Consider the following 27,767-nt stretch of genomic DNA (forward strand, 5'->3'; position numbering starts at 1 on the left):
AACCAAACTGTCCTAGTGCTTGACAAACAGTTTGTGGAATGTTTGAGTTTGGGTTTATTTTTCCATTGGAACAGTTCCTGCTTGCTATTGTTGTTCAGCGACTGTTCGATTTTATCGTGCATAAAGGACTTTGGGCTGCTTTTATTTTTAATTGTATTTTGAGGCTCAGTGAATAACCAGGGTGGGTACTGAAGTGTATTTTAAAGAATATTTTTTTAAAATTCCATATTCTGTTACCCTCGTGTCTTATGTATTTCTTTGGGGAGGGAAGGCACAAGAGCATCATTCAGGTGCAACTGGCCACCCTTCTCTTCTAACTACTGTTACTGCTGCTGAAGGTAATCCTTGTAATCCAACAATATACAGGTGTATATTTTTCATGTATTGAATGTGATTATACAGGCAAAATCCTTACTGCTGTATGTATCATATGTGTGTAGAGCATATTTATGATAGATGCATGTATTGTACCTATCCCTGTGGCTGCAGTAAATATGTCTCTGCACAGCTGGTGTGTGCATGTAAGCATTTTTATCTGTATGTAGGTTTATGCCTTGTCTGGGGTAATCAATACAGTACCACATACACATTAGAAAATCATGATTTAGGCCACCAAAATCATATTTGCTTAGAAAACCAAAGGTTTAAAAAACAAAAACTTTAATTTTTTTTTTGAACCTTGAGATAACATTTGGGTCACATTTTCAAGCTTTTCTCCCCAAACATGACAGTTAGAAATTTAAACAAACAAACAAACAACCCCCCGGGGGAAATTTTCACCTAATCACATGCTCCTGTACAAGCTGGGGGTTCAAGAAAACCATGCGAACTGACAATATTGTCTATGTACATGAAAGCACGGTATGCGTGTATACATTGTGTGCATTGTTTTATATCCATTTATCGTTGTGTATATTGAGTGTGGATTCCATGTATGCGCATTTGTCACTCTCCTTGTGTGTATGTGTCGGCATACTTGTCTGCGTGTCAACACATTTGCATATGCATTCTCGTTTCTATGTATGTATGTGTGCATTTCTGCATATGCCTTTCGAACACACACGGGTTTACACGTTGTGTGTCTGCACGCCCGGTGTATGTGCGCCTGCCCTGTTTCTGTGCCAGTGGAGTCTCAGCCGTTGCTGCGAGACTGAAGGCTACTGTAGTCTAGCCTCGGCGAGAAAGGAACCTGCTAGCACCGACCGCCCTTATCTACCAACTGCAGAGGGCGGCTGCCGCTGCCTCCTCCTCCTCCCCGTGTGTCACGTCTTCTCCATTCAGCCCCCAGCATCACCACCGACGCTGCAGGGAGGACCACCTAAAAACAAACAAACCCTAACAAATCCCAAACTCGAGGGGCAGAGACCAATACTCCCAAGCACGCCATGAAGGGCGATGCAGGCGGTAGGTTGGTGGCATCGGGACCTGTTTTCTGCGCTGTGTTGCTGATCCCCGGCTCCCCCTTCTCTCCCCTCTCCATACCGCGGGGCTGGCGCGCCTGACACTCCCTGCTCTTCTCGCGGGGGCTTGGGACAGGGGCCAGACGCCGGGGGGAGGCGGTGCTGGCGGAGGGCGGATGGATGGTTGGATGGTGGCGGCGGCAGGAGGCCTGGCCGGGCTGCGGATGCGCAGGGACCGGATCCCACATGATGCATCGGGACCTTGTCCCCAGGCCGCTCCGAGCTGCCGGGTGAGGCGGGGGCGTGACATTCCCCCTCCCTTCCAGCTGCGGCACCGCTGTGCATCCCCCGCCCCCCCCCTTCCAGATGTGGGAGCCGGCGGGAGGGGCTCTCGCTCGGCGCCTGCCCGGCCCGCTGGGAGCGCGGGGGGGAGTCAGGGTGCAGCGAATCCCGGGCTGCAGGGAGCGGGCCAGGCCCTGGGGGCAGGCAGGGAGCCGGAGGGCACCGCCTGCCTGAGAGCCGCTGATGGCCGGTTCCGATGGGTGCTTGAGCCAGGTCGCCACCACCCGTTTCCATTGCAAATGGCAGCACCCCTGGGTTGGCGCCTGCCTGTCACCTGCTTTTTGTCAACATCAAGCAGGAGCCATTGTTAGCAGATGTACCTTGCCCAGGGCTGCTCCCCTCAGGCCTCTCTCCCTGTGCCTGGCAGCGCCTGGGAGACTGTGGCCTACAGCAGCTGCAGCTTCATGTGGCCCAGAGGTACAGGCAGGGTGAGGGGAAGCTCATAGGGCTATTTGGGCCTTTCCTACATAATTGCCGATAAGACAAAAATACCGACCTTTTAATCATGTTGGTAAACTCCACCAATATTCTGCTTTATGTGTTTTAAAAGAAATCTGTGTCTTGGGCAAAGAAGCCGCTTGCTTTGTTTGTTAGGAGATGCACTTGGGATGGAGTGTAAATTCTGCCCTACTTGTGGGGCCCCTCCTGTGGGCACTTCACCTAGTTTGCACAAAATGGAGCAGATGGCAAGTGCTGTTCTCACAGAGACCCCAACTATCAGCTTGTCTAAGGGGAAGCTCCCAGAGACTGCCGAGCCAAATATTTAATGCTCTATATCTGGGCTTCCAGTGCCTGGAGAGGGAAATATTCCATTTTTCATTCTAGTCAGTGGAGGGACGTATCAGTTTAGTTTGACATACTCCCTATGTTTCACAGTGAATCTCCCACTGATGCTAAAGGGGTACGTGCAAAAGGATCCTGGGTATACTATGGCCTTTACATAGTAACTATACTTTTAGTATTTGTTCATTGTTCAATGCCAATTGTTGCATTCAGAGGTCCTTAGTGAGAAAATATTCTCAATGAGAAAATATTGACAAATGCTATTTCACTGCCCTTTGTTTCTCTGCCTTCTAAATCCTCCCTTCTCTGTTTATTTCCCTTTTCATTTCCTTCCTTTCAGCAACTTCCAGTTCTGATCTATCCCTATAGTGATCAGAAATGAAATAGATAATGTTGACATTGAAGTGTCCTTGTTGCTGAATCAGTTCTAAAGCCCAATCAGATTAATGGAAGGAAAGGAAATTTTCATCTTTCTGAGTAGCTGTTTCAGGCTGTTTGCACATTCAGGCATACACCTTTACTGTCTATCGCCATGCTACTTCATTCAGTTTTGCAGTGTTGACTCCTGACTGATCAGCCTGCAATGCCAGTGTCCATTGCTCGCTTTCATTTACATTTTCAGACAAGCACCTTCGTGCTTTCTGCCATGCTGCTCCTCATACTTAGCTGGAACTCTCTGTAAACACTTGCATTGTCACTTCATTCATTTCCTTCAAATCTCTTCTCTACCATTGCGGCACAAAACTTGACAAGAGTTAGACTGCTGGTGTGCTGAGACTACTGCCTATTATGCTGACCAGTGTTGTGTCATTGTTTCCTTGTACTCCCTCATCTGTCTGTATCCATCTGCTGTCTCTTGTCTTCTACTTAAATTGTAAGATTTTTGGAGCAGGGACCATCTTTTTGTTCTGTGTTTGTAAAGCACCTAGCACAATGAGGTCCTGAGCCATGACTGAGGTCCTAGATCAGGGGTCGGCAACCTCTGACACGCGGCTCACGAGGGTAAATACCCTGGCGGGCCGGGCCAGTTTGTTTACCTGCCGCGTCCGCAGGTTCAGCCGATTGCGGCTCCCACTCCTGCCGCGTCCATGGTTCGCCGTTCCAGGTTCGCCGTTCCAGGCCAGTGGGAGCGATGGGAAGCGGCATGGGCCGAGGGATGTGCTGGCCGCAGGTTCATCCAGAGGTTGCCAACCCCTCTCCTAGATACTACAGGAATAAAAATAATAATTATAACCACTGTATTGGTTATATTCAGTTAATAATTGGAAGGATTTCTTTGCAATCAGCAGGGTTAGAAACTTACTTTTTAAATGAAAGTTTGGGGTCTTTACAATCTGAATATCATGCAGGCCACATAAATATATCAGATGGGTCAGATCTGTCACATGGGCTTTGTTTGATGCCTCTGCTTTGTTTCAGTTTGAGGCAAGGCCCTATAAAATTCAGATTGTAGCATGAAATATATGAGTTTGATTTGCAACCTCTGGTTGCTGCTTACCCTAGCAGTGGTCTGTTTTGATCTGGCACGGCTTCTGGAGATTGCAGGTACTAATTTGTAGTGCTTTGTATTGAGCTAAGTGGTATTCATTCTAATCTATCATGATGTGAATGCTGGGACCTGAAGGCTTTGTACCCTGTACCTCCACAATAGTCTCAAGCTACACTGTAAAGCTCAGTGGGTCAGTTTTGATGTTCTGCCTGTACTCTGGTGCACCTCTGCCTTAGCAATGGTGTGTGTCTAGTGTTTTGGGGATAAAGATGTCTAAAAACATGAGTTAATAATAATACTATAATATAATAATACATCAGCTCATCAAGAGATGCAAGTATCATGATCTTGAGAGGTAGGAAACAGATCTGTTGCTCTCTTTTATTTGGAGATAGACCTTTGAATTTTAGAATAATTTGAAAATCATTTTTGAAAATTATTTGGGTTCTTTTTGTGGTGTTTAGGAGTTCAGACAGTAAAAAACCTGGGATTTTTGTGGGGTGTGTAGGAAGCAAATAGAGGTGTTATGTTTACAAAGCAAACTAAATTTCCTTTACAGTTTTACTAACATAATACACACATGCTTTAGCTCAGGGGTAGGCAACCTATGGCACAGGTGCCGAAGGCGGCACGCGAGCTGATTTTCAGTGGCACTTACACTGCCCAGATCCTGGCCACCGGTCCAGGGGCTCTGCATTTTAATTTAATTTTTAAATGAAGCTTCTTAAACATTTTAAAAACCTTCTTTACTTTACATACAACAATAGTTTAGTTATATATTAAAGACTTATAGGAAGAGACCCTCTAAAAACGTTAAAATGTATTGCTGGCACGCGAAACCTTAAATTAGAGTGAATAAATGAAGACTCGGCACACCACTTCTGAAAGGTTGCCGACCCTTGCTTTAGCTAAAGCAGGGATTTGAATGTGCTGTAGGTTCTGAATATAAAACCCAGTTTTGGGGACGAGAGCAAGTTCAGCCTCAGATACATTATATACATTAAATCCCCTGGCTGCATTTTAATGAAAATGTAGCACCATTCACTTGTAATCTATTTTTCTTTTCTTTTCTTTTCTTTTCCGCAGTATTTCCTACATTAAATGAAGTGTCTGGATTCTGCTGATGGCATTGTCTAGAAGGAAGTGCTCCCTTGTCTGTGATTGACAATGTTGTTAAGTCCAGATCCTCAAAAGTATATAGGTACCTAACTTCTATTGAAATCAGTGCAAGTTAGGAGAAAATACCTTTTGAGAATTGGGGCCTGGGATTCAGTGTGCTGGACTTTTATTTTTGTTTCTTTCTTCTACATCTTTCCACCTCTGCTTTTATATGTTTCTTCTCTAGAAATTCCTCCAAGTCCTTACAAACAAGTATGGCCTTCACTTCCTAGATTATGAGTCCAATTTATTGTCTTCCCAAATATTGAGTGGTAGAGCTCAAACGGTGATAGGATAATAAGGCTTATGACTGCAACCTTTGGTGCCACTAGAGCCTCAGTGATACAAATGCCTGGGAAATGGAGGTTGTTCGTAACGCTGAAATGTTTGTAACTCTGAACAAAATTTTAAGGTTGTTCTTTCAAAGGTTTACAACTGAACATTGACTTAATACAGCTTTGAAATTCCACTATGCAGAAGAAAAATTCTGCTTTCCCTTTATTTTTTTATTAGTTTACACTTAACACAGTACAGTATTGTATTTGCCTTTATTTATTTTTTTTCTCTTGTCTCTGCTGCTGCTTGATTGGTTACTTCTGGTTCCAAACGAGGTGTGTGGTTGACTGGTCAGTTCGTAACTCTGATGTTCCTAACTCTGAGGTTCTACTGTAGTATTTTTCCTGTAGTCATAAGAATGTGTTTTAAATGCCACATTTATTTACAAACAAATGAACAAACAAACAAACACCACCACCACCACACACCTCAGAAGCTTAAAAGGTTCCTGATTTTTCTTTCAAAATTTTGATTTTTAAGGTTGTAGGTGTTTGTTGCTTTGTGCACTAAAGGCTGGAAAGGGGTGTGGAGGAGGAGAATGATTTCTTTTAAGAATCCTTAATATATATAAAAATATAATAATTATAAAAGAAAATAATCACTATTTATTTTATTTTTAAAATGTATTGCAATTTAAATAACAAAAAGATGTGTATGCAAGGCTCTAGATGCCTTAACACATAATTAGTAATACAACAAAACCCTAGTAGCATTAAAATAATAATTCAAACAGGCACTCTGCCAGCCAGAAAGCCGCCTACGAAAATGCTCCTTTCCTCCACTCCATTGTTCTGGTAAGCACACCCGTAGTCGTCTCCAGAAGCCCCCTCAAACAGATGTCTTTTGCAGCGTGCCCACAAGGTCACCAAATTTGATCTGTTTTGGATAAAGGAGGGAGATAAGCTCCAGCATTCTGGACTTTCATAGGGAATGCTTTGCCATCCACCTCCTCTCCTCTAATGAGTGAGATCCAGCCTGGATGCCGCTACTGATTGCCGCTGTGGTATTACAGCATGGCAATCCTTCAGGTAGGCAGGTCCTAGGCCATTGGGTTTATAGGTCATACCCAACAACTTCCATCCAGAGCGCAATAGGAAGCTGGGGCAGATCCCAGAGTACTGGTGTCACATGCTCCCAGCAAGACTCCATAAGATCAAGAGGCTCAATAAGCAAGTCACTATGTTCTGCACCAGCTTCAGTCGCTGAATGATTTTAAGGTGTAGCCCCACAGACAGCATATTGCAATAGTTTAATCTTGAGGCATGGATAATGATGGCAGGGTCTGCATCCGAAAGGAAAGTTTGCAACAATGTAGCCAATAAATATATAAATATATTCGTAACATATGGCAAGGACACACACTCACACACAGTGGTGCACATGTCAGCATTACCACTTAGTGGTATTTCTTAGAGTACCTAAATTTTCCCTGTGTATGTAGGTAGGAGGTATTTGTGGAATTTTTGGTCAAAGGGCGATTGAAGACCAATGGCAAGATAAAGTGCTTTTGACTGCAAGATTTGGAAAGCTGCGAATTGACTCATGTTAGGGAGTTATGATCAAGACCAGTGGTTCTCACACTTTTGTATTGGTGACCCCTTTCACACGGCAAGCCTCTGAGTGCGACCCCCCTCTTATAAATAAAAAACACTTTTTTTATATTTAACAGTATTATAAATGCTGGAGATGAAGCGGGGTTTGGGGTGGAGGCTGACAGCTTGCGACCACCCCATGTAGTAACCTCGTTACCCCTGAGGGGTCGCTACCCCCAGTTTGAGAACCCCTGATCAAGATTCTAGATCCCATTTCTAATGGAAATATGATACATTCCGTGGAAAACAAAAACATACAAAAACAATTGTGTTTAAAATCAACATGCTGATTTCATAACAACAACACAACACTGCGGGTTTGGTGCTCCAATATCATATCCCTTCAATGTTTGAGGGCATCTAGTGAAAGGAATTGAGACATGAGGCTATAAAGTACTGGTAATGGGTTGGTTATGGTATTTACAATGACTCAGCCTATAGAAAGTTTATGTTCAGTTGTCTGCTGGCTATGGCTGTGCCATCCTGTTATGGAGGAGGTATATTTAGGAGATGAATAATCTATGAGTACTATCCTAAGCCATTGACAAGACAAGACCCATGAAACATTCAAAGACCAAAGTCTGGTCATCGGTCTATTTACAGATTAAAGGTTTTAACAGTATGTGACGGGTTTGGTCAGAGACCCCCTTGGAACTGTCACCTGACGTGCTGGAATTACCTCTGAGCCCATTTTCCACTGCCAGCTTGGGACTCCAGAACCCTGCCTTGTTGAGCCAGATACGCTAGCCTGCTGCAACACAGACCCAGGTCTGGTCCAGGCCCCCAAAGCTGCAGACTTTAACCAAAAACTGCTCAGCAAGTCACCTATCTCCAGCATCCAGACGCCCAGCTTCCAATGGGATCCAAACCCCAAATCTGTTTTACTCTATATAAAGCTTATACAGGATAAACTCATAAATTGTCCACCCTCTATAATACTGATAGAGAGATATGCACAGCTGTTTGCTCTCCCAGCTATTAATCACGTACTCTGGGTTAATAAACAAAAGTGATTTTATTAAGTATAAAAAGTAGGATTTAAGTGGTTCCAAGTAATAACAGACAGAACAAAGTAAGTTACCAAGCAAAATAATTTCACCCTCAGGGTATGTCTACACTACGGGATTATTCCGAATTTACATAAATTGGTTTAGTAAAACAGATTGTATAAAATCGAGTGAACGCGGCCACACTAAGCACATTAATTCGGTGGTGTGCGTCCACAGTCCGAGGCTGGCGTCGATTTCTGGAGCGTTGCACTGTGGGTAGCTATTCCGTAGCTATCCCATAGTTCCCGCAGTCTCCCCCGCCCCTTGGAATTCTGGGTTGAGATCCCAGTGCCTGATGGGGCAAAAATCATTGTCGCGGGTGGTTCTGGGTAAATGTCGTCAGTCATTCCATCTTTCGGGAAAGCAACGGCAGACAATCATTTCGCGCCCTTTTTCCCTGGATTGCCCTGGCAGACGCCATAGCGTGGCAACCATGGAGCCTGTTTTGCCTTTTGTCACTGTCACCGTATGTGTACTAGATGCCGCGGACAGAGGCAATTCAGCAGCGCTACACAGCAGCATTCATTTGCTTTTGCATGACAGCAGAGATGGTTAGCAGCTGTTCTGTACCGTCTACCATGCCATTGTAAATTGGCAATGAGATGACGGTTACCAGTCCTATTGCACTATACCTTCTGCTGCTGTCATAGGTGCCCCTGACTGAGATCAGCCGGGGGCGCAAAAGACAAAAATGGGAATGACTCCCCGAGTCAATCCCTCCTTTATGGTATCTAAAAATAGAATCAGTCCTGCCTAGAATATGGGGCAAGTGTACTAGAGATCCAGTGTATCAGAGAACTAGAGAGCACAGCCGCTCCGTGTCAGATCATGCAGGAATGATGAGCTGCATGCCATTCACAGGGGGTACTCCTGCAACAACCCCACCTGTTGCTTCCCTCCTCCCCCAGCCTTCCTGGGCTACCATTGCAGTGTCCCCCCATTTGTGTGCTGAAGTAATAAAGAATGCAGGAATAAGAAACAGTGACTTGTTAGTGAAATGAAATGAGGGGAAGGCAGCCTCCAGCTGCTATGATAGTCCAGACAGGACATTAAGCAGTGTGGGGGAGAGGAGCCCAGCATCCCGCTGCTATGATAGTCCAGGCAGTACAGAATCTTTTCTTTACACATGAAGGGCGGGGGCTGATGGAGCTCAGCCCCCTGTTGCTATGATGAAGACGGTTACCAGCCGTTCTGTACCGTCTACTGGGAATGACCGGGAGGCCAGTCAGAAGCACTCATGGGCTGATGACGAGGACGGATAGCAGTCCTATTGCACTACACCATCTGCCACAAAGCTGATGATGACGACAGATATCAGCCATATTGTACCATCAGCCACCAAGGAGGGGGGGCAAGGATGCTACAGTACAGTGCCGCAGCATCGCGTCTACCAGCAGCATTCAGTACACATAGGGTGACATTTAAAAGAGTCAAGAGATGATTTTTTCCCTTTTCCTTCTGGGGGTGGGGGGTGGGGGTACATTGACGAGCTATGCCCTGAACCACCGCGGACAATGTGTTTGACCCTACAGGTATTGGGAGCTCAGCCAAGAATGCAAATGCTTTTCGGAGACTGCAGGAACTGTGGGATAGCTTGCGTCCTCAGTCCCCCCTCCCACCCTCCCTCCATGAGCGTCCATTTGATTCTTTGGCTTTCCGTTACGCTTGTCACGCAGCAGCTGAGTCTCTGCTATGACGTCTGTCTGGAGATTTTTTTAAAATACTTTGGACTTTCGTCTTCTGTAGCGGAGTCTGATAGAACAGATTTGCCTGCCCATACAGCGATCACATCCGTACGGTCCATGCTGGAGCTCTTTTTGGATTTTGTTTTCGGACTGCATTGCCAGCCGTGCTGATCGGAGCTCCGCGCTGGGCAAACAGGAAATGATATTCAAAAGTTCGTGGGGCTTTTCCTGTCTACCTGGCCAGTGCATCCGAGTTCAGATTGCTGTCCAGAGCGGTCAGTGGTGCACTGTGGGATACCGCCCGGAGGCCAATACCGTCGATTTGCGGCCACACTAACCCTAATCCGATATGGCAATACCGATATTAGCGCTACTCCTCTCGTTGGGGAGGAGTACAGAAACCGGTTTAAAGAGCCCTTTATATCGATATAAAGGGCCTCTTAGTGTGGATGGGTGTGGCGTTGAATCGGTTTAACGCTCCTAAAACCGGTTTAAACGTGTAGTGTAGACCAGGCCTCAGAGATGTTCCAATAAGCTTCTTTTACAGACTAGACTCCTTCCTAGTTTGGGCCCAATCCTTTACCTTGGTACTGTTCTTATTAGTTCCAGCTCAGGTGGTAATTAGGGGTTTTCTCATGACTGCAGCCCCCTTTGTTCTGTTCCACCCCCTTTTATATCTTTGGCAGAAGGCGTGACTCTTTTGTCTCACTGGGTCCCCACCCCTCCTTCTAAATGGAAAAGCTCCAGGTTTAAGATGGATTCCAGTACCAGGTGACATGGTCACAAGTCCTGTGAGCCCCCATCGTCCATTCTTTCCGGCCTGACTCACACGAACACAGGAAAGCTTACAAGTAAACAGAACCATTTACAACCAATTGTCCTGGTTAATTGGAGCCATCAAGATTCTAAACCACCATTAGTGGTCCACACTTCGCATAGTTACAATAGGACTTCAGAGTAATACTTCATATTTCTAGCTTCAGAAACAAGAATGATACATTCATACAAATAGGATGAACACACTCAGTAGATTATAAGCTTTGTAATGATACCTTACAAGAGACCTTTTGTAAGGTCTTTTAGCATATTCCAGTTACATTATATTCACACTTATAAACATATTTCTATAAAACATATGGAGTGCAACGTCACACAGTACTTTGGAGAATTATGTTATTATAGCAGAGGAATTCCTCCCCAAATCTGAGAAGGGTGGTGTTGATTCTTGCTATTTGGCCTATGAGTCCTGAAGCCCTGCTAGAAGACAGAAGACATCACCAACTATTCTTTGCAGCTGGTAGCCAAACGATCTGCAAAGTGTTAATCTAATTGTGATTTTAGGAGATTTGGTTGTGATATTTCCTTTATTGTGAAAGAGGAGGGAAAAGCAAACTTTGTCTTGTTGGGAGAAGGGACCCTGTCTAGCTTCAGTACAAAACCGAATACTTAACAATATGAACACTTAACATACTTAACAATATGCCACGTTGAAAAATAAGGGAGAAAAGATAAGGGGTTTTTTAGACTTTGCTTCAGATGAAAAAAACAGGGTAGTCGCCAATAAAGTATTCCATGGAGGTATATAAAAAAACCAACAACACATTTTCTTCAAAACTAGCTGTCACCTGGTTTCATCAGCCACAGTGGTATATTTCTCTCATCGGTAACTCATGGTATGCCCTCTTCCCCTTTACATAGTTAACAGAACATGTGGAACTAACAAATAATTTTTACAGTTATTGGTATTATTGACAGTGTGAGGTGAAGTGCTGTCTTCTGTTGGATATTTTCCTCCTACAGCAAATTAGGGTTTTTTTTTAAGGAGAGTAAATTTTATAGAACTTGGGCTATAATATCAAAATCATGATGGGTTTTTTTGGCCTGATTTTTAACTCAATATAAGTTATACAGAATTAAAAATGAAACCAAAAATAAATGTTCTATTTATCAATGATCATCTACACCTTCATTCTCTATTAGTGTTCCATAGGAGCGCATTTATTTTTGTTACAGAGATTGCTGAAGCAGAATACTATATGTATTGCAAATTCACAACAAATGCTTTATGGGGCCTGGCTCTAACCATCTCTTTGTTCACATTGGCATGCAGCTGGTAACTCCATTTCAGCAGACTTTGTAAATCTGGTATAATGGTGATGAATCAAGACTATTGTCTTGAACTTTTTGTTCCAAGATGGTATCAGGATAATCGTTCTGTGATTTTAATTTTCTTTGATTTAGGTACTGGCTCAGGGAGAGTGAATGAACAAAAGGCTGAGCTAACAGAGCTGATGGGCTCCTTGTCTAAGCAGCATTCTTTCATTTTGTGTCTTTGCTTCTAAAAATAAAGTAACAAAGCAAAAGGCATATTTAAAATTAAAAGCAAAGATGAAAGAGCACATTCCTACATAAGAAGCAGTAGCAGTCTGTGTAAGTGCTGTGAATTTTGATTGTTGGTGTTACTCTAAAGAGAAAAAACAAAGCAAGGTGAATGGACACAGCCAAAGGAAGCAATCTTTTCCTTATTAAACCCATTTTTTACTCCAGAATACACCCACACCCAATATTTGTACAAACTTTGGAGACAGAAATATTCGCTGGGGTCTGGATTAAGTCTTCCATGCTAATTTCATTATGTGACCAAAAGAAAGCATAAGATTGTGTATGTTAGAATCTACCCTCCCTGGGCTGTGGTGTGGAACTATGCCAGAGGGAGCTGCAGAAGGATGGTGTTTCAGGAGCCACAATTCCTGCTCTAGCATCCTGATGTGCAGCCGAGTGTGCAGGCTGCCCCAGTCTTTACCTGCTTTAAAACAAACAAAAAAACCCTCTGTGGTTCCAGCAAAAATAAATAAATAATAACAGATGAATTGCAAGAGAGCTCTGCCAGGACTTGCTAAAGGCCATTTCCAGATTATCAGTGTCTTTCCCAAGGGAACTCAGGCTCATTCAAATTGTAAAATAGGAGAACTTGTATTTTGAAGATTTTTTTCCCTCTGGATTTCTGGATTCTCTGCTTTGTTGATTCGTGACCACAGTTTAAAAATAATATGCGTGATCTGTTTGGTCATGACATTTGGCCACCACTTGGTGAGCTTGATGAACTAAAACCATTGTTGACATCTACAGTTCATGACCTTTTATATGTTCATATCAGTTTAGTAGGGAAAATAATCAGTGGACAACCAGACAGATAAAAATTTTGTTATAAAATACTGCCAATTTTTCTACTTATTCATACCATGTTGAATGAAGAAATCTGTTAAAGTTTTATTTTTAACTAGCTATAATTAATTTACCTTCTGCTTTAAAACATACACAGCTTGTCCTTTAGCATTTATGAAATGATTTCAATAGTAGCTCCCTGGTTAATGCATTGTATTTCCTGAGTATTATTTCCTAATGACTTTATTGAATCTGGTCTGAAAATCTATTATAATTATTTTCTTGACAGGTTAGCAAGATCGGTATCTCAGTCATTGCTGGGAAGGGTTAACATTATTAATAAAATCATAATTACAAATTTAGAATTTAAATAACAAGTTACTAAAGGCCACATTAGCGAGATATATTTTCATAATGTGGATTTTTCTTCTGCGGAGGGATTGGAAAATTTTTGCAGTTTCTGCTGAGAACTCCATTACACTCAATGGGAATTTTGCATTAACAAGCACTGTAGACTCAAGCCCTTTGATAGTATATCCTCTCACAGTACAGGCATTTCTAAAGAAACATGACACCCTTTCAGTTACATTTCTCATTGCTGTGCTACATGTATGCAGCATGAGATGCTGCAATGCCACATGACATCAAAACCTGTCAAGACAGCCTCTAGTTTTGGGGAATTCACTATTGTATTTTAAATATGGTGAGCTGGGAAATAATTATGAAAAGGCAGGATCAGGAAGGATGCAAAGCAAGCATGAAAAAGCTGGCATATAAGGAGAATAAGGAAATGAGGAATAAGGGATAGGAAGGAAATGGAAGTGAGAAAGGGATAGAGGAAGCTTAAGGGAATGTAAAACTACAACCTCATGTACACATATAGTGGTCTTTATTTACTACAAAAATAAAGTGTTTAAGGTTATAATATTTTTAGTGATAGGTTCTGTCAGCCTCACCCATGCCAGTGCTACCCATTCAATGTGAATAAGGCTGGCAGAAGTTAGCCTTCATGTTTGTTTTTATATTACCCTTGTTTCATAAACAATATTTGGATGTGGAGTAATGAACTGGTTGGTGAAGCAGCTGTATGGTCCCACATGTGCAGATATTTACATCGACTTGGAACCCACCTCAGCTTGCCAATCAAATCTAGCAATTATTTACACTGTGCTCATTACCATGCTATATGGTGCCTGCTAGCCAGGGGGGAGGGATAGCTCAGTGGTTTGAGCATTGGCCTGCTAAACCCAGGGTTGTGAGTTCAATCCTTGAGGGGGCCACTTAGGAATCTGGGGCAAAAATTGGTCCTGCTAGTGAAGGCAGGGGGCTGGACTTGATGACCTTCCAAGGTCCCTTCCAGTTCTAGGAGATTGGTATATCTTCAATTATTTCTATGTTGGAACATAGGGTCATTCTGTACAAATCACATGTCCTGGTTCAGGCACTGGATTGCACCATCCAGCTTCTGGGGATATCCAGGAGGGATTGTTTTAGGAAGGCACAGTTCCTTCCCTGAGCTCCCGGTTGTTCAGGTTATACTCTCCCTTGGGATGGCGCAGCTAGCACCTCTCTTTGGGCAGGTCTACACTATGGGGGAAAATTGATATAAGATATGCAACTTCAGCTATGTGAATAACGTAGCTGAAGTCGAAGTATCTGATATCGAATTACTTACCATCCTCACGGCGCAGGATCGACGTCTGCGGCTCCCCGTGTCGACTCCGCTACCGACGTTCGCGTTGGTGGAGTTACGGAGTCGACGTGAGCGCGTTCGGGGATCGATATATCGCATCTAGATAAGACACGATATATTGATCCCCGAGAAATCGATTGCTACCCGCTGATACGGCTGGTAGTGAAGACGTACCCTTTGTGTTCATCGAGGCCTGTGGGCCACTGTGTAGGATATGTGGGAAAGTCAGGGCTCTTTTCCCCACTTCCCAACCCACTGAAGGCGTTTCACATCCCTGAGTTGTTCAAATGAGCCAGTCTCTGTGCTCTTCTAAACGGGGGGCTTCTGATTGTCCCTAACCTTGCACAAGTGGGAGATCCCTCCCCAATGCCTACATCTGTCCATACACATGGACAGGAATGGACTGAGTGACTGGCTGACAGGTGAGTAGGAAATTGTATATACAAAAAGAAAGATTAAACAAATACCAATTATAGACAGAAGAACAATAGTAATAAGTCCCAATAAGGAATGGGAACATCTGTCTCAGCCAATTAACTCCCCCTGCTAGCCTGTTACTTATAGGGCTTGATCCTACTGCTCCAGTGAAGTCAATGGGAGCGTCGGCATTAACTTCAATAGGAGTCAGATCAACCCTATCAAACTTTGGTTTAAGCCTATGCATGGAACAATATTCTTCCTTGCATACGGGAGCAAAACTAGTAATTGTCTATTTGCCCTGCTAGGATTTTTAAAATTATTACAGTTGCCTATTTCTGTGTAAAACCATCTGAGCTGATTCACTTTCAGTGTTTTATGCAAGAGCAGCCTGGTTTTCTGTTTAACAAAGCTATTCAAACAGGGTTTTTTGAACGGGTTGTTTAATAAATTTGTTTCTTTTCTTTCCAAGGGGGCTTCACTGTTATAGATAACCAAAGTTAACTTCAGGATGCTCAAACGGAAACAAAGCTCACGTGTGGAAGCTCAGCCTGTTACAGACTTTGGCCCTGATGAATCTTTGTCAGACAATGCAGATATCCTGTGGATTAACAAGCCAGTAAGTTTATTTCTTACTAATTACCAATTACAAGTTAAATATTACATTTTACAGTTAAAATAATTTCACTTCTATGAAACTTAAGAAAGATGCTGAAACAAGTAGATTTTAGTCAGAAGTAATGAACTGGTTACAGTTGCTAGTCAATCAGGTAATATTTCCAATTTTTATTCAATACTTTTTCCATCAGTTGTTGGAGAGTGTTGAGGATGGTGAAACAATAATTATCAAGTAATTTATTCATGGATTTTTATCCCCTCGCCCCACCTTTCAGCTACCTTAGATTGCCAGCACTGCTTGATTTAAATTGAAAGCCAAATTTATAAAACGAGGTCACAAAGACAATCTTGAGAGAGGTTCTTTTACTTTTGAGGAGGACGGTTAATATTTGGAAAGTGTTGATCTCTCAGATCCTGGTTCACCTTCTTTGTTGACGTAAGAATGCTGTTTAGGTCAGTCATTTTAATCCACTTCAAAAACTGTCCCCATATCCTTGGGAAAATAAATAATCTGAAATAAATTAATATATACCATGGTTACATTGGTGTTCCTTTTATGTTAGAAAACTGTCATCTCGTTTGCAGTATGGATGCTAGAGCACTTCAGCTGTGCTTCAGTGTTTTAGCACTGAAATCATTCACAAGAGAACACTCATTCATTAATTACTCATACTAATTTTAATAAAAGCAGCAAAGAGTCTTGTGGCACCTTATAGACTAACAGACGTTTTGGAGCATGAGCTTTCGTGGGTGAATACCCACTTCGTTGGATGCAAGGGGTATTCACCCACGAAAGCTCATGCTCCAAAATGTCTGTTAGTTTATAAGGTGCCACAGGACTCTTTGCTACTTTTTCAGATCCAAACACGGCTACCCCTCTGATACTTTACACTAATTTTAATAGAATATCACCATTGACTGTTGTAACAAAGTCAAAGATTAATTACAGAAATATAAAATGTAATATTATTGACACACATTCCTCAATACACAGAGATTGAAACAGTGCTCAGTCCATTAGATTACATGACCCCTTAATGAACAAAATCACTTATTGTATGTTGTTTTTTTAAATAGAATCTGAAATGTCTGGTTTTTTTGTGGGGGGGGGACCATAAAAATCTGGACCATAACATTTGAAAAAACTTTTATGAAATGATGTCAAGATGAGTTATAGACATCATATACGTACTCTATTTTGTAAAATCAAAACTAAGTTGTAACCCTTCATTTTTCAGTGGGTTCACTCTTTGCTACGCATCTGCGCCATCATCAGTGTTATTTCTGTTTGTATGAACACCCCAAAGACCTTTGAGCATTATCCACCTCTTCAATATTTGACATTTGCTCTAGATACTTTATTGATGTTTCTCTACACTGCAGAGATGATAGCAAAAATGCATATCCGTGGGATAGTCAAGGTGAGCTTTTTAATAACATTTTTATCATTTACACAGAGAAACGTATTTGAATCTGTTCTACTGAAGTTTTAACTATTTTAGAACCTTTTCCACTTCAGTTCTTTTCTAGATGGAAGTTTTATTTAATCTTAATATTTAATCTTCAAAAATGGTATTATAATGCTGATACATTTATTCAGTATTTCCTATTAACAAGTAGCAAGTTTCACTGGATGATCTGAGCAATCATTTTTAGTTCCAAGAATGCAAGAAGAAAATATTATTCTAAGGCCCACATATATATCAATAGGAGTTTTATGAAAATATTTAGTGTCAAATAAGTGTTTTATTTTATCTACATTAGGCAGTTGTTTGACTAAAATAAGATGAATATCTCACTTAGCTTACATAAAAATTGCAATCTAAGTGAGAGATGTTATGGTTCTCTGCTGATTTTTGTTTTCTTCTTATCAACACTTTGGTATACAAACCCTTTTACTATTGAGCAGTTTTGTTAATGATTCTGGGATAGTCTAATTGTACCTGACTAGATAATTATTTAGGGTACTGGAAAACATAAATCTGCCGAGATTTCCATAAATGTATAGGCTATTCATCCCTTTATGGCATTCATTTCCCTGATTTTATTCCAGCCTTCTGTTTAAACACACAATTTCAGTTTAAATACAGAGAATGAAACTGCCAAATCTGTAGATAATGTGGGGTGAGGGAATCATTGTGGTGTCATATAGACTAAAAGTAAACAAAACAATAGTATGTGGCTTTAAAAAATAAGTAGTGTAGTTATGTCAGTATTTTATGGGCCTTAGGATTTGGTAATTGTAACATGGTGGTCTGTCCCTTTAAACTGGAAAGAGATCAGGTGATGCCTATTAAGGGTTGACAGAACTCACTTGGAAGGATTGCTGCAGGACATAGGTTGGATCCTGTGACTGGCTGTGGAGCAGAGAGCAGCACAGAATGTAAGGTCTGTGCAGCCTGTGTTGGTCAAGGGATAGCACTGTTTTGAGTTACTATGGGCATTTTTTGTTTGAATTAATACTCCCTGCCCTGAGGTAAGGGAAAGGGCCTGAAAGAGATCTGGGTGTGGTGTTTAATTCTTCTTGGGATGGGGAAACAGGCCAGCAGCCCTACAATAATCATAGAAATATTGAGCAGAGGTCATCTAGTGCACCCCCCTGTGCTGAGACAGGATCAGTTGTACCTAGACCATCCCTGACAGGTGTTTGTCCAACCTCTTCTTAAAAACCTCCAATAATGGGGATTCCACAATCTTCCTTGGAAGCCTACACCAGTACTTAACTATCCTTATAGGTAGAAAGATTTTCCTAATATCTAATCAGTGGACATGGAGAACAATTGATCACAGTCCTCATTATAAAAGTCCTTAATATATTTTGAAGTCTTTTATCAGTTCTTCTATTAGTCTTCTTTTCTCAAGACTAAACCTGCCCATTTTTTAACCTTTCCTCATAGGTAAAGTTTTCTAAACCTTTTATCATTATTCTTGCTCTCCTCTGGACTCTCTCCAGTTTGTCCTCTGTTACTTCCTGTATCTTATGTATGATGCTCCTGTTAATGTACCCCAGAATTATACTAGCCTTTTTTGCAACTGCATCACATTGTTGACTCATTTAGTTTATGATCCACTATAACCACCAGAACTTTTTCAGCAGTACTGCCCCGTAGGCAGTTATTCCTCATTTTGTATTTGTACATTTGATTTTTTTTTCCTTCACAATCATAGTACCTCACACCTGTCTTTATTGAATTTCATCTTGTTGGATTCAGACCAATTCTCCAATCTGTTAAGGTCATTTTGAATTCTAATGCTTTCTTCCAAAGTGCTAGCCACCGTTCCCAGGTTGGTGTCATCTGCAGATTTTATAAACATACTCTCCACTCCATTATCCAAATCATTAACGAAAATATTGAATAGTACTTGACCCAGGACAGATCCCTGCAGGACCCCACTTGATATGCGTTCCTAGTTTAACAGCATACTCCTGGGGTATGCTCTTTCAATCAGTTTTGCACCCACTTGATAGTAATTTTATCTAGACCACATTTCTCTCGTTTATGAGAATGTCATCTAAGACTGTCAAAAGCCTTATTAAATCAAGATATATCACTGTGACGGGTTACCCCCCCACCCCTTCCGAGGTGCCACCTGATATACTGGGGTACCACTGAGCCCACCAGTTTCACCAGTTTGGGTTACCTTACACTGCCCTGCTGAGCCAGGCCCTCAAGCCTCCTTCAGCACACACACACACACACACAGACATGCTCAGCTGCAGAAAGACACAGATATTGAAATCAGCCCTGAAGAACTGAACATTTTTAATGAAGTTAAAAATTAGTTGTTGATTAATTACTTCATGAAATAAGTTACCCAGTTAGTGTTGGCTATAGAGAAAATGTTTCCTTAATCATGAGCCAAGTATTTCATATATTATTAGTCATGAAAAATCAAATATAATTAAAAATAAACTTATCAAAATTTTAATATAGAGGTTAAGTTTGTTATCACAAAGCTTTACTTTTACAAATTCACTATATTTTATAGATATAAAAGTTTCCATATTTCAGTATTTGTACGGGACCTATGTACATTAATCATTTATTTTAATGATTTTTACATATTGCACATTCTGTTTTCTAACATGCTCACGAATTTGTGGAGTGTGTGACTTAACCACATCAGTATGTTTTGTAAGAATAATTCATAAATTGTGTTAACAGATGTCTATTAAATTGAGCTGCGGTACAGGCATGTGTCAAATACACCTAGCGCTTTAGAAAATGGAAAATAAGATCTTTTAGAAAACCATTCAGAGGGTTGAAAATATTAATGTTCAGTATCAACACTTTTTGCACACGTTCTACGTTCCTAAAGGAAGAGTTGCAACATATGGAAAATAGTCCTGTAAGCATAGTAATTCAAAAGTAGAACTTGTCATCTGTATAACATGGTTAAAACAAAGGTCCTTTTTAGGATGACATAGTGTATTCAATTCTTACAGTGCTTAGCACTTACATACCTGGTGATAATGTTTAACCACAATCGTCCAGTCACCACAGAGAACTTGCTTTTTTGATTGTTCAGACTGTATGGTTTTGTTGTTGAAAATGTTTGTGTACTGTATTAACATTCTGATAAAGCTACCAACTTAAAAAGTTGTGACAGCACTTCGCAATGAATGTCTCAGATAGAAGCCCCTGGATTTGATGCTTGAGATTATGAAATCCATATAAAGTGTTTTTCATTTTAAATTTTCATTAGGGCTGAGTAAACAAATGGAGAGACAAGTTGGCAAGAGTCAGAAGAGAACTTGGTTATTATACAGTATTATGTTTTTAGTGTCAGATGATGCCATGCTCAGAGGGAGCCTTGCTCTGCTGTGTCTGAGAGTGTAACGTGTGTTTTCTCTCCATAAAGCAGCCTCAGGGCTTTTGTCTGTGTGCCTGAAACGTTTTCCCTAGAGCATTAGTTACTGCTTGTTGCACAAATAATCCTTTACCCTCAGGCAAGAGCTTTATGGAGGCCTACCCATGGATGTGCTGGGGAAAGAGGGGATGATGTCTCTGTCCTCTCCCCCCTTAGCTTGAAGAAAGTGGGAAAGTCTCTGTTTCTAAGCATTTTTTATTACTTTGAGCCTTTGGTATCTTCTTTGCCCAGAGGAAAGGGATGTGGAACCTTATTCAAGCGTTTGTGCTTTATTTGGACTGCCTTGGTGAAACCAGCCTATGGTTTGGTTCTGGAGGTATTGAGGTTAACAGTCATCCTGACTGGTTGGGCAAGGGAGCTCTGCACTTGTTGCTTGTCACTGACAAAGTTCTGTATCATGTATATGTGAGTTTAACTGAAGCTGTCGTGGGAAGCCATGATCACACAGTATGAAGAGGTTCCCAAGGTAATTTGCCATAAAACCAGAGTGAGATTCAAAACTTGGATGAGTGCAAGCTTGAAGAAGGTGTGTTGTACATAGTTGGTCAAAAATGGGGAAACTTATTGCAAAAATTTTCAATTTTTTTTCACCATACTCTCATTGTATCTGGCCATTTCTGCTTTTCCCTTTACTCCATATCAACTGAGCCACTACCTCTCAAAATCCCTTCATAGTCAACCTCTACAGAGACACTTCCCTAGTGCCTATCACTCTTATTCCCAGAAGCCAGAACTGCTTCCCATCCTACTTTTTCTGCCTTCCACTGTTAATCCCATAGTGGGATGTGGGAATGCTTTTGCTTCTGGTTCTTTGGTAGATGGCAAACACTGGGATTGGTGGTTGTGCTGGGGGAAGCATGTGGCGATTGTGCTTGGAGTAAGGCATAGGAAAAAGACACTTCAGTTGTCATGGTACAAGAGAGATCTGCTTTGAAGTTGTATTTAAGGCCTACCCATGAATTGTTATGTCCTGTGGTGAAAATAATTTCCTCCAACACATTGGAGAAGTCCATCATGCAGTATAATCTACCTACATAAAGAACTCAATCTCTTAAAAGGACTTGTGGAATTTATTCTCTATAGGGAGAACTCATTTTTTCAGTTTAAACTGTAAGCACCAGTAAATACTTACATAATTCCCTACTGGACTTTCTTCAGTTAATATTTATTCTTTCCCAAAAGGTGAAAATTAGCAGGCTGCTGTACATCTGAGTGCTTGTCCTTGTCAATTTCCCATCAAGGGCCACATTCAACTAACAAGGAGAGCTGCACAGATTCGGCTAGTCAAGAATATCTGCCAAAAAAATCTCAAAAGATACTTATTTTAGGGCATCCAAATTGGGATTTTTTTCCTCTCTCAAAAACAGAAGCTTTAAATGAAAAATATGGCTCTACTTGGCTGAAGTAAAGTATTTAAATCAGAGACCTCATGATATTTTGGTACTGAAGCACAGGTTTATTTTATTTATTTAGTGAAAAGTTTAAGGTGGGATTTAATGAATGTTTAAAAAGGGGTAATTATTTTTGTCGGAAGGATATAAACCCTTTTTTCTCATGCTAGCTGCAACCGAAACAGATACTCCTTTGATGAGGAGGTTCCAAATGTGGAAATGCCTAACCCTCTATTTCTCATGTATCTAAATGTCTTACACTGTGTTTAACAGGTTCTTACTTAGGCCACATTAGATTTTGCTGCTGCCCAAGACCATCTGTGCCTAGTTGTCCATCTCCCAGGTGAAGGGTTGGGCTTGGGCTAGTGGATGGGTAAAGTGACCAGTCATCATGTGATGGTAGCCTGGAGCAGGGTTTCCGGTAGAAGGGAGCCTTGTCAGTTAGAGGGAGAGGGAGAGATCTAGCTACAGGTGGGACTGTGACACAGTGTGTGAGGAATTGTTGGTTAAAATGACATGATGTAGCAACACATCCAAATATATTTATTTATTTGTATAATGGTAACACCTTGTAGCCCCAAATCTGTAGATGAGGTATACCTGAGGTTGAGTAGACCAGGGAGGTATGTAAATCTTTTTTATTTTTTACTATTTATATGAGTTGTGTATTCTTGACTGGGTAATGTCACAAAGATTATCCTGATAGAGAGCAAAGACCTTCAACTTCTAAGGAGACAAGGCAAAAGGTGTTTGTGGACCCATCCCCTCTCCTTCACCTACTTGTGGTTATGAAGTGGGGCATGGACCAATGTGTCATCTCCCATTGGGATGCCTTGCCAAAGACTGCAGCAGTCGAACACAAGAATAACAGAAAGAACAAGGAGACATGCTTTGGCAGTGATTAGGGTGTCAAGTTTCAGCCATGGACACATGAGCAGAGGATATGGATTTTGAGCCAGAGCTTTAGGAAGAACGTGTGGTATGAGAGTGGGCTTAAAGGAAGCCAAGGAGTTAGAGATAGTGGAGTTATGAAGTTTCTACAGGGTTTGAATTGAAGTATTTGGCAGTGGGAGAATAGGGCCTGGAGAGATTGAGGAGAAAGACCCAGAAGAGTGCTTAAGAAGGGGAAAATAATAGTTATATGTAACAGAAGAGCTAGAAATGTCTAAGGATCACTCCTGGTATAGTTAAATGTGTTTTTGTTTGTTTTTCCCTGCTAGAAGTGGGAATTGAGTACAACTGCCACTGCTCTGATCAGCAAGAGGCATTTCTTAGGAAGTGGTAGGGGGGAAGTCCTGCTGTTGTCATCCTTAACAATAGTTCTGCACAGCTGCCATTTACTGCCAAGGAGGGGAGGGACACAGGAGTAATGACTGACAGCCATGTTCTTGTTCAAGAAAGTTGGGGAGTTAAGTGTTCTCTTGATATGAATACAGCATCTGGTCTTGGCTGCTGTTTCCAGCATCAGGATCAGAAACTTTGCTAGTGACTGGAGAATGGCTGTCTTGAGAGGGCTGAGAAGGTGTAAATTCCTTAACTTGATGAGGCAACTGATAAGGTGCCAACCTGTGTCAGAGCCCCAAGAGAGGGGGGGATGTAGTCATGCCTTTAATTTAGGCAGATCTGTTCACAGTGAAGGATCTTTTATGAGATCAGAACTGGGGCCTCTTGGAATAATTTGGTTTAGTGGCCATGGATTTTGAAATGGCACCCTCTCTTCTTACGATAGGATTGGCTGAGGAGGCTAGAGTTCCCCTGATTTTGGAACTCTGAAGACTTCAGTCGGATTTTATCCACCCCTCCTCTCTGTAGTTCTGTCTGCTCTGGCACCAGTGATAATGCAGTGCGTTTGCCCTGCTATTCAGAGGAACAATTTTGCAGACTTTTCAAGAAGACTCTGCTACTTAACTTAGGGTGACCATATTTCCCTATACTGAATACTGGACATCTGATCAAATTACTCGTATTCAAGCGAGTTAAACGGCAATCAATCAGAACTATGCAGTACAAATGTTCAAATTAACATCAAGTTGACAGCCCCTGTTAAAAAGAAATACCGCGTAATTGGATTCTTTTTATTTACCTTCTTATTTTTAAGGCTTTAGGATTCACACAGGGAGAAGTGACACACATATCATCATCATCATCGTGTTCATATTACGACTCTGGCATTTAGGGCAGCGACGAAGCTCCTCACTTCTGTCTGTTTCTGGCAAGACTTTCAATGGTTCCCCAGCTGTGCCCCAGGTTTTTCAGCTCAGCTTCCACAGCTCTTTGCCATGTTGTTTTCAGGCAGCCTCATTTTTGCTAGCCTTCAGGTGTCCATCTTATTGCTGCTCTGGTGATGGAATCAGTTTCCATCCGAAGCACATGACTGATCCATCTCCAGCACCTCCTGGCAATGATGGTGCTCAGATCCTCTTGGCTGCACTGTGTCAATAGATCTTGGTTTGCAATTGTTCTGGGCCAAAAGATAGGGAGGATTTTTCTGAGGCAGGTTGTATGGACTGAAGACAGTTTGGACATGTCATACTTTCTCATTCCTCAGCATTCTGACCTATAAAGTTGTATTGAAAGTACATAGCTCTGATAAATCTTGAGTTTGGTTTTGGTGTTGTATTTTGATGATTTCCAGATTGTATTTAAGCTCTTGAAGGTATTTCTGGCTTTATTGAGTTTGTTCTGGATGTCCTGGCTTGTTCCACCATCCTGGCTCATGGTGCTGCCCAAGTATTTGAATGTTTCTACATTGGTGGGAACATGATCCTCTACCTGGCATTGGTGTTGGTGTTGGTGAGGCAATATTAAAGGTCTTATTGCAGTTGATTTTCAGTCCATTTTGCTGGCTGAATGCATTGAGTCAAGTTGTTTTTTCTTGTATATGGTGTTGGGTATGTGATAGGAGAGCGACATAATCTGTGACACACACACACATACACTCCTGTAAATCTCTCCCACACGAGGGGGTGACTGACTGACCAGACCCGCTCAGAGCTCTCTGCCCTCCAAGCCTGGCTGGGCCCCTGGGACGGACCGGCTTCTCTCAGTACCTGGCACTGTGTCTTCCTGAGACAACACATGGGGGCGCATGTGGGGTCACATGCTGCCCCTCCCACCCCAGATTTCTGTCAAGGTTCACAACACAGTGTGGCCAGCAGCAGCCTTTTGGCACTGTGCGGGAGGGAAGCGATGGGAGTGGCTTCCAGCCACGGGGGTTGGGGGAGATGGAGGTCCTGGCTCGTGTCTTCGCAGAGCTCTTCTCTTCCCTCCCCTCTCCCCCGTGGGACTGGAAGCAGCTTGTCCCTTTCTGCACGCACAGTGTCGAAAGGCAGCTAACACCTTCAGGCTGCTGCTGGCCACGGACATAACGCAGTCGCCTCTGGCTGCAGTGCAGACAGGAAGGGGTTAAACCCTAAAGATGCATTGTGGGAACCTGACTCCAGGGGCTTCAGTGAACCCGCCAGCGAGGTATCTAAGCAGGGGAGGGTACCTAGGGTACGAAGCAGCCCCATGCTCCCTGGAGGCAGGGCCCAGGGCAGAGAGGGGGCGGGCAAAGAAGTGTTAAGCCCCTGCCCAGGGGGCTGCTGTGGAGCCTGCAAGGTTAGGGTGCAAACAGGCTAGAAATCGCTCCCGCCCCTCCTCCCCCCACCACTCCAGAGCTTAGCTGAGGGCGGAGAGGCTTCCCCATGCCAGTGCTGTGCAGGGCTTTGGCACATGCAGGGCTCAGCTCCTCTTGGCCAGTGCCCCAGGCAGGAGGGTCTTGGGCAGGAGCATCTTGGGCTTTCCTGGGGCTCTGACCAGGAGCTGGTTCTCTCCACAGCCTGAGGGCGGGACGCGCCCAGTTGGGGGAGATATGGAGGAGCAGTGGGGCTGGGGAGGGGGTGATGGGGCAAAGCAGGGAGAGGACAGCGAGAGGGGGAGCATGTAAAGGGCCGATGGGTGGGCAGCAGAGGAGACACGTAACTGGCTGCCGCCTGGCTCCTGCTCGCACTCACCAGCCACCGCAGCTCACAGCGTGCAGCCAGTGCCGGCCGGAAATGGGACAGGGGGTGGGGCGCTGCTGGCTGAGAGCCGGCATGCAGCGGGGGCTGCGCTGACAGACCAGCAGGGGGAGTGGCCAGCTCCGCGCACTGCATCTTCGCCCCACCACCAGCCTTGCACACTCACCCTCGTCGTTGGCTACCAGACCCTCCCACTCAGGCGGATGGCTGACGAGCAGGGATCCAGTGAGCAGCAGGATCCGCTAGTACTGATGGCGGGGGAGACAGAAAATATGGGACAATTGCCAATTTTTAAGAAAAAGTTGGGTCTCCTGCAGGAGAACTTAAATACGGAACTGTCCCTTTAAAAACGGGACATCTGGTCACCCTAGTTTAACTGGGTTTGTGTTAGGAGTCCGAGGCACCAGTTTTCTGGTCTAGTTTCTAGATAGTTGTAAAGATGCATCACCACCCACAGTGCTGCCTAGCTTTTTTTTCCCCAGTTCTCCCCTGCCCACTGGGGTCACGGGGGACTTGGTCTTTAAATAATCAAAGCCTGTCTCGGTAAGCCTCCAAATTTAGGTGGAGGCCCCAGTTCTTGCACTGAGAAGCTATGAAAGAGATTTCTTTATGAAGCGCCTGTTCATTTATCATAATTTGTTTTAATATTTATTCATATTTTTTCTTTGTTAATTTTAAAATCTTTTCATTTTGTCACATGAAAAGGAAAATACAGGTCTGTCTCATCTTACACTGGGGTTACATTCCGCAGTCAGTGCGTAAAGCGAAAATCGCGTATAGTCAAAATTACATTGAGTTTAATGGTGGGCGGAATTGCCCGCAGTACAGAAACAGTGTTTAAATTGTTATTTTTGTTTTTTTTGTTTTTTTCTTGTTTTTGCCAACCGCGTAAAGCTGAAATTGCACATGTTAAATGCGCCTAAGATGCGACAGACCTGTAATCAATATGTATACATACTGCTAGACTAATATAGACAAAATACAGTTATTTTTTGGCTACACTACACATCATTCATTACTGAAGCTCAATACAATGATCATAAAGCCAAATTGAGTTTCACTTATTATAATCACAGTTTGTATAAACAAAACTGAATAAAAGTAGCTATTATATATTTTAGAATTAAGAACATAAGAATGGCCATACTGGGTGAGACCAAAGGTCCATCTAGCCCAGTGTCCTGTCTTCCAACAGTGGCCAATGTCAGGTGCCCCAGAGGGCATGAACAGAACAAGTAATCATCAGGTGATCCACATCCTCTGTCACCCATTCTCAGCTTCTGGCAAACAGATCTATTGAATAAATATATTGAGAAAACAGCTAAAAATATAAAGATATTTAATAGTACATGCATAACTTTGACATAAGTCAATTATCCCTCTGGATGTGAATAAAGTTATGCATGTGCTTAAGCGTTTGCAGGACTGGAATCATACTGATGTAAAGTTGTGTGTATGAAAGCTGACAATAGTACAGCATTTCTAAATGGAAATTAATATAAATGAGATTAATGGGGAAAATAAATTCTCCTGAGATGACAAGATGAAACTCTCTTAGAGAGTGCTTGGAAAGGATGAAAAATTGTTGACCACAACCACCTCCTGGGTCCTGTCTGAAAGTAATGAATGGAACTGTGGGAAAAGTCTTTTTCCGGTAGCAAACTGTGTAAACACATCCACAAACCCTTATGGTCAACTGTAACAAAGACTGCTGAGATATTTAATAAGATCAGCCTACACATTTGCTCTTTGTTCATCACTCAGAGGAGATCGTCC

At 42.5% G+C, this 27,767-nt stretch overlaps 1 protein-coding gene across 1 annotated transcript in view; it reads left to right on the forward strand.

Moving 5' to 3' along the window:
• The first annotated feature begins 1,183 nt into the window (after nt 1-1,183).
• NALCN (sodium leak channel, non-selective) overlaps nt 1,184-27,767 on the forward strand; it is a 390,104-nt gene continuing 363,520 nt past the window's right edge. Inside the window, exons 1-4 of the mRNA XM_045008683.1 lie at nt 1,184-1,404; nt 5,101-5,215; nt 15,582-15,728; nt 16,966-17,148. Coding sequence (XP_044864618.1) covers nt 15,621-15,728; nt 16,966-17,148 — 291 coding nt within the window. The 5' untranslated portion in view covers nt 1,184-1,404; nt 5,101-5,215; nt 15,582-15,620. The remainder of the gene's footprint in view (nt 1,405-5,100; nt 5,216-15,581; nt 15,729-16,965; nt 17,149-27,767) is intronic.

The sequence above is a fragment of the Mauremys mutica genome, chromosome 1 (genome assembly GCF_020497125.1).
Source record: "Mauremys mutica isolate MM-2020 ecotype Southern chromosome 1, ASM2049712v1, whole genome shotgun sequence".
In the NCBI taxonomy this organism is placed as follows: Eukaryota; Metazoa; Chordata; order Testudines; family Geoemydidae; genus Mauremys; species Mauremys mutica.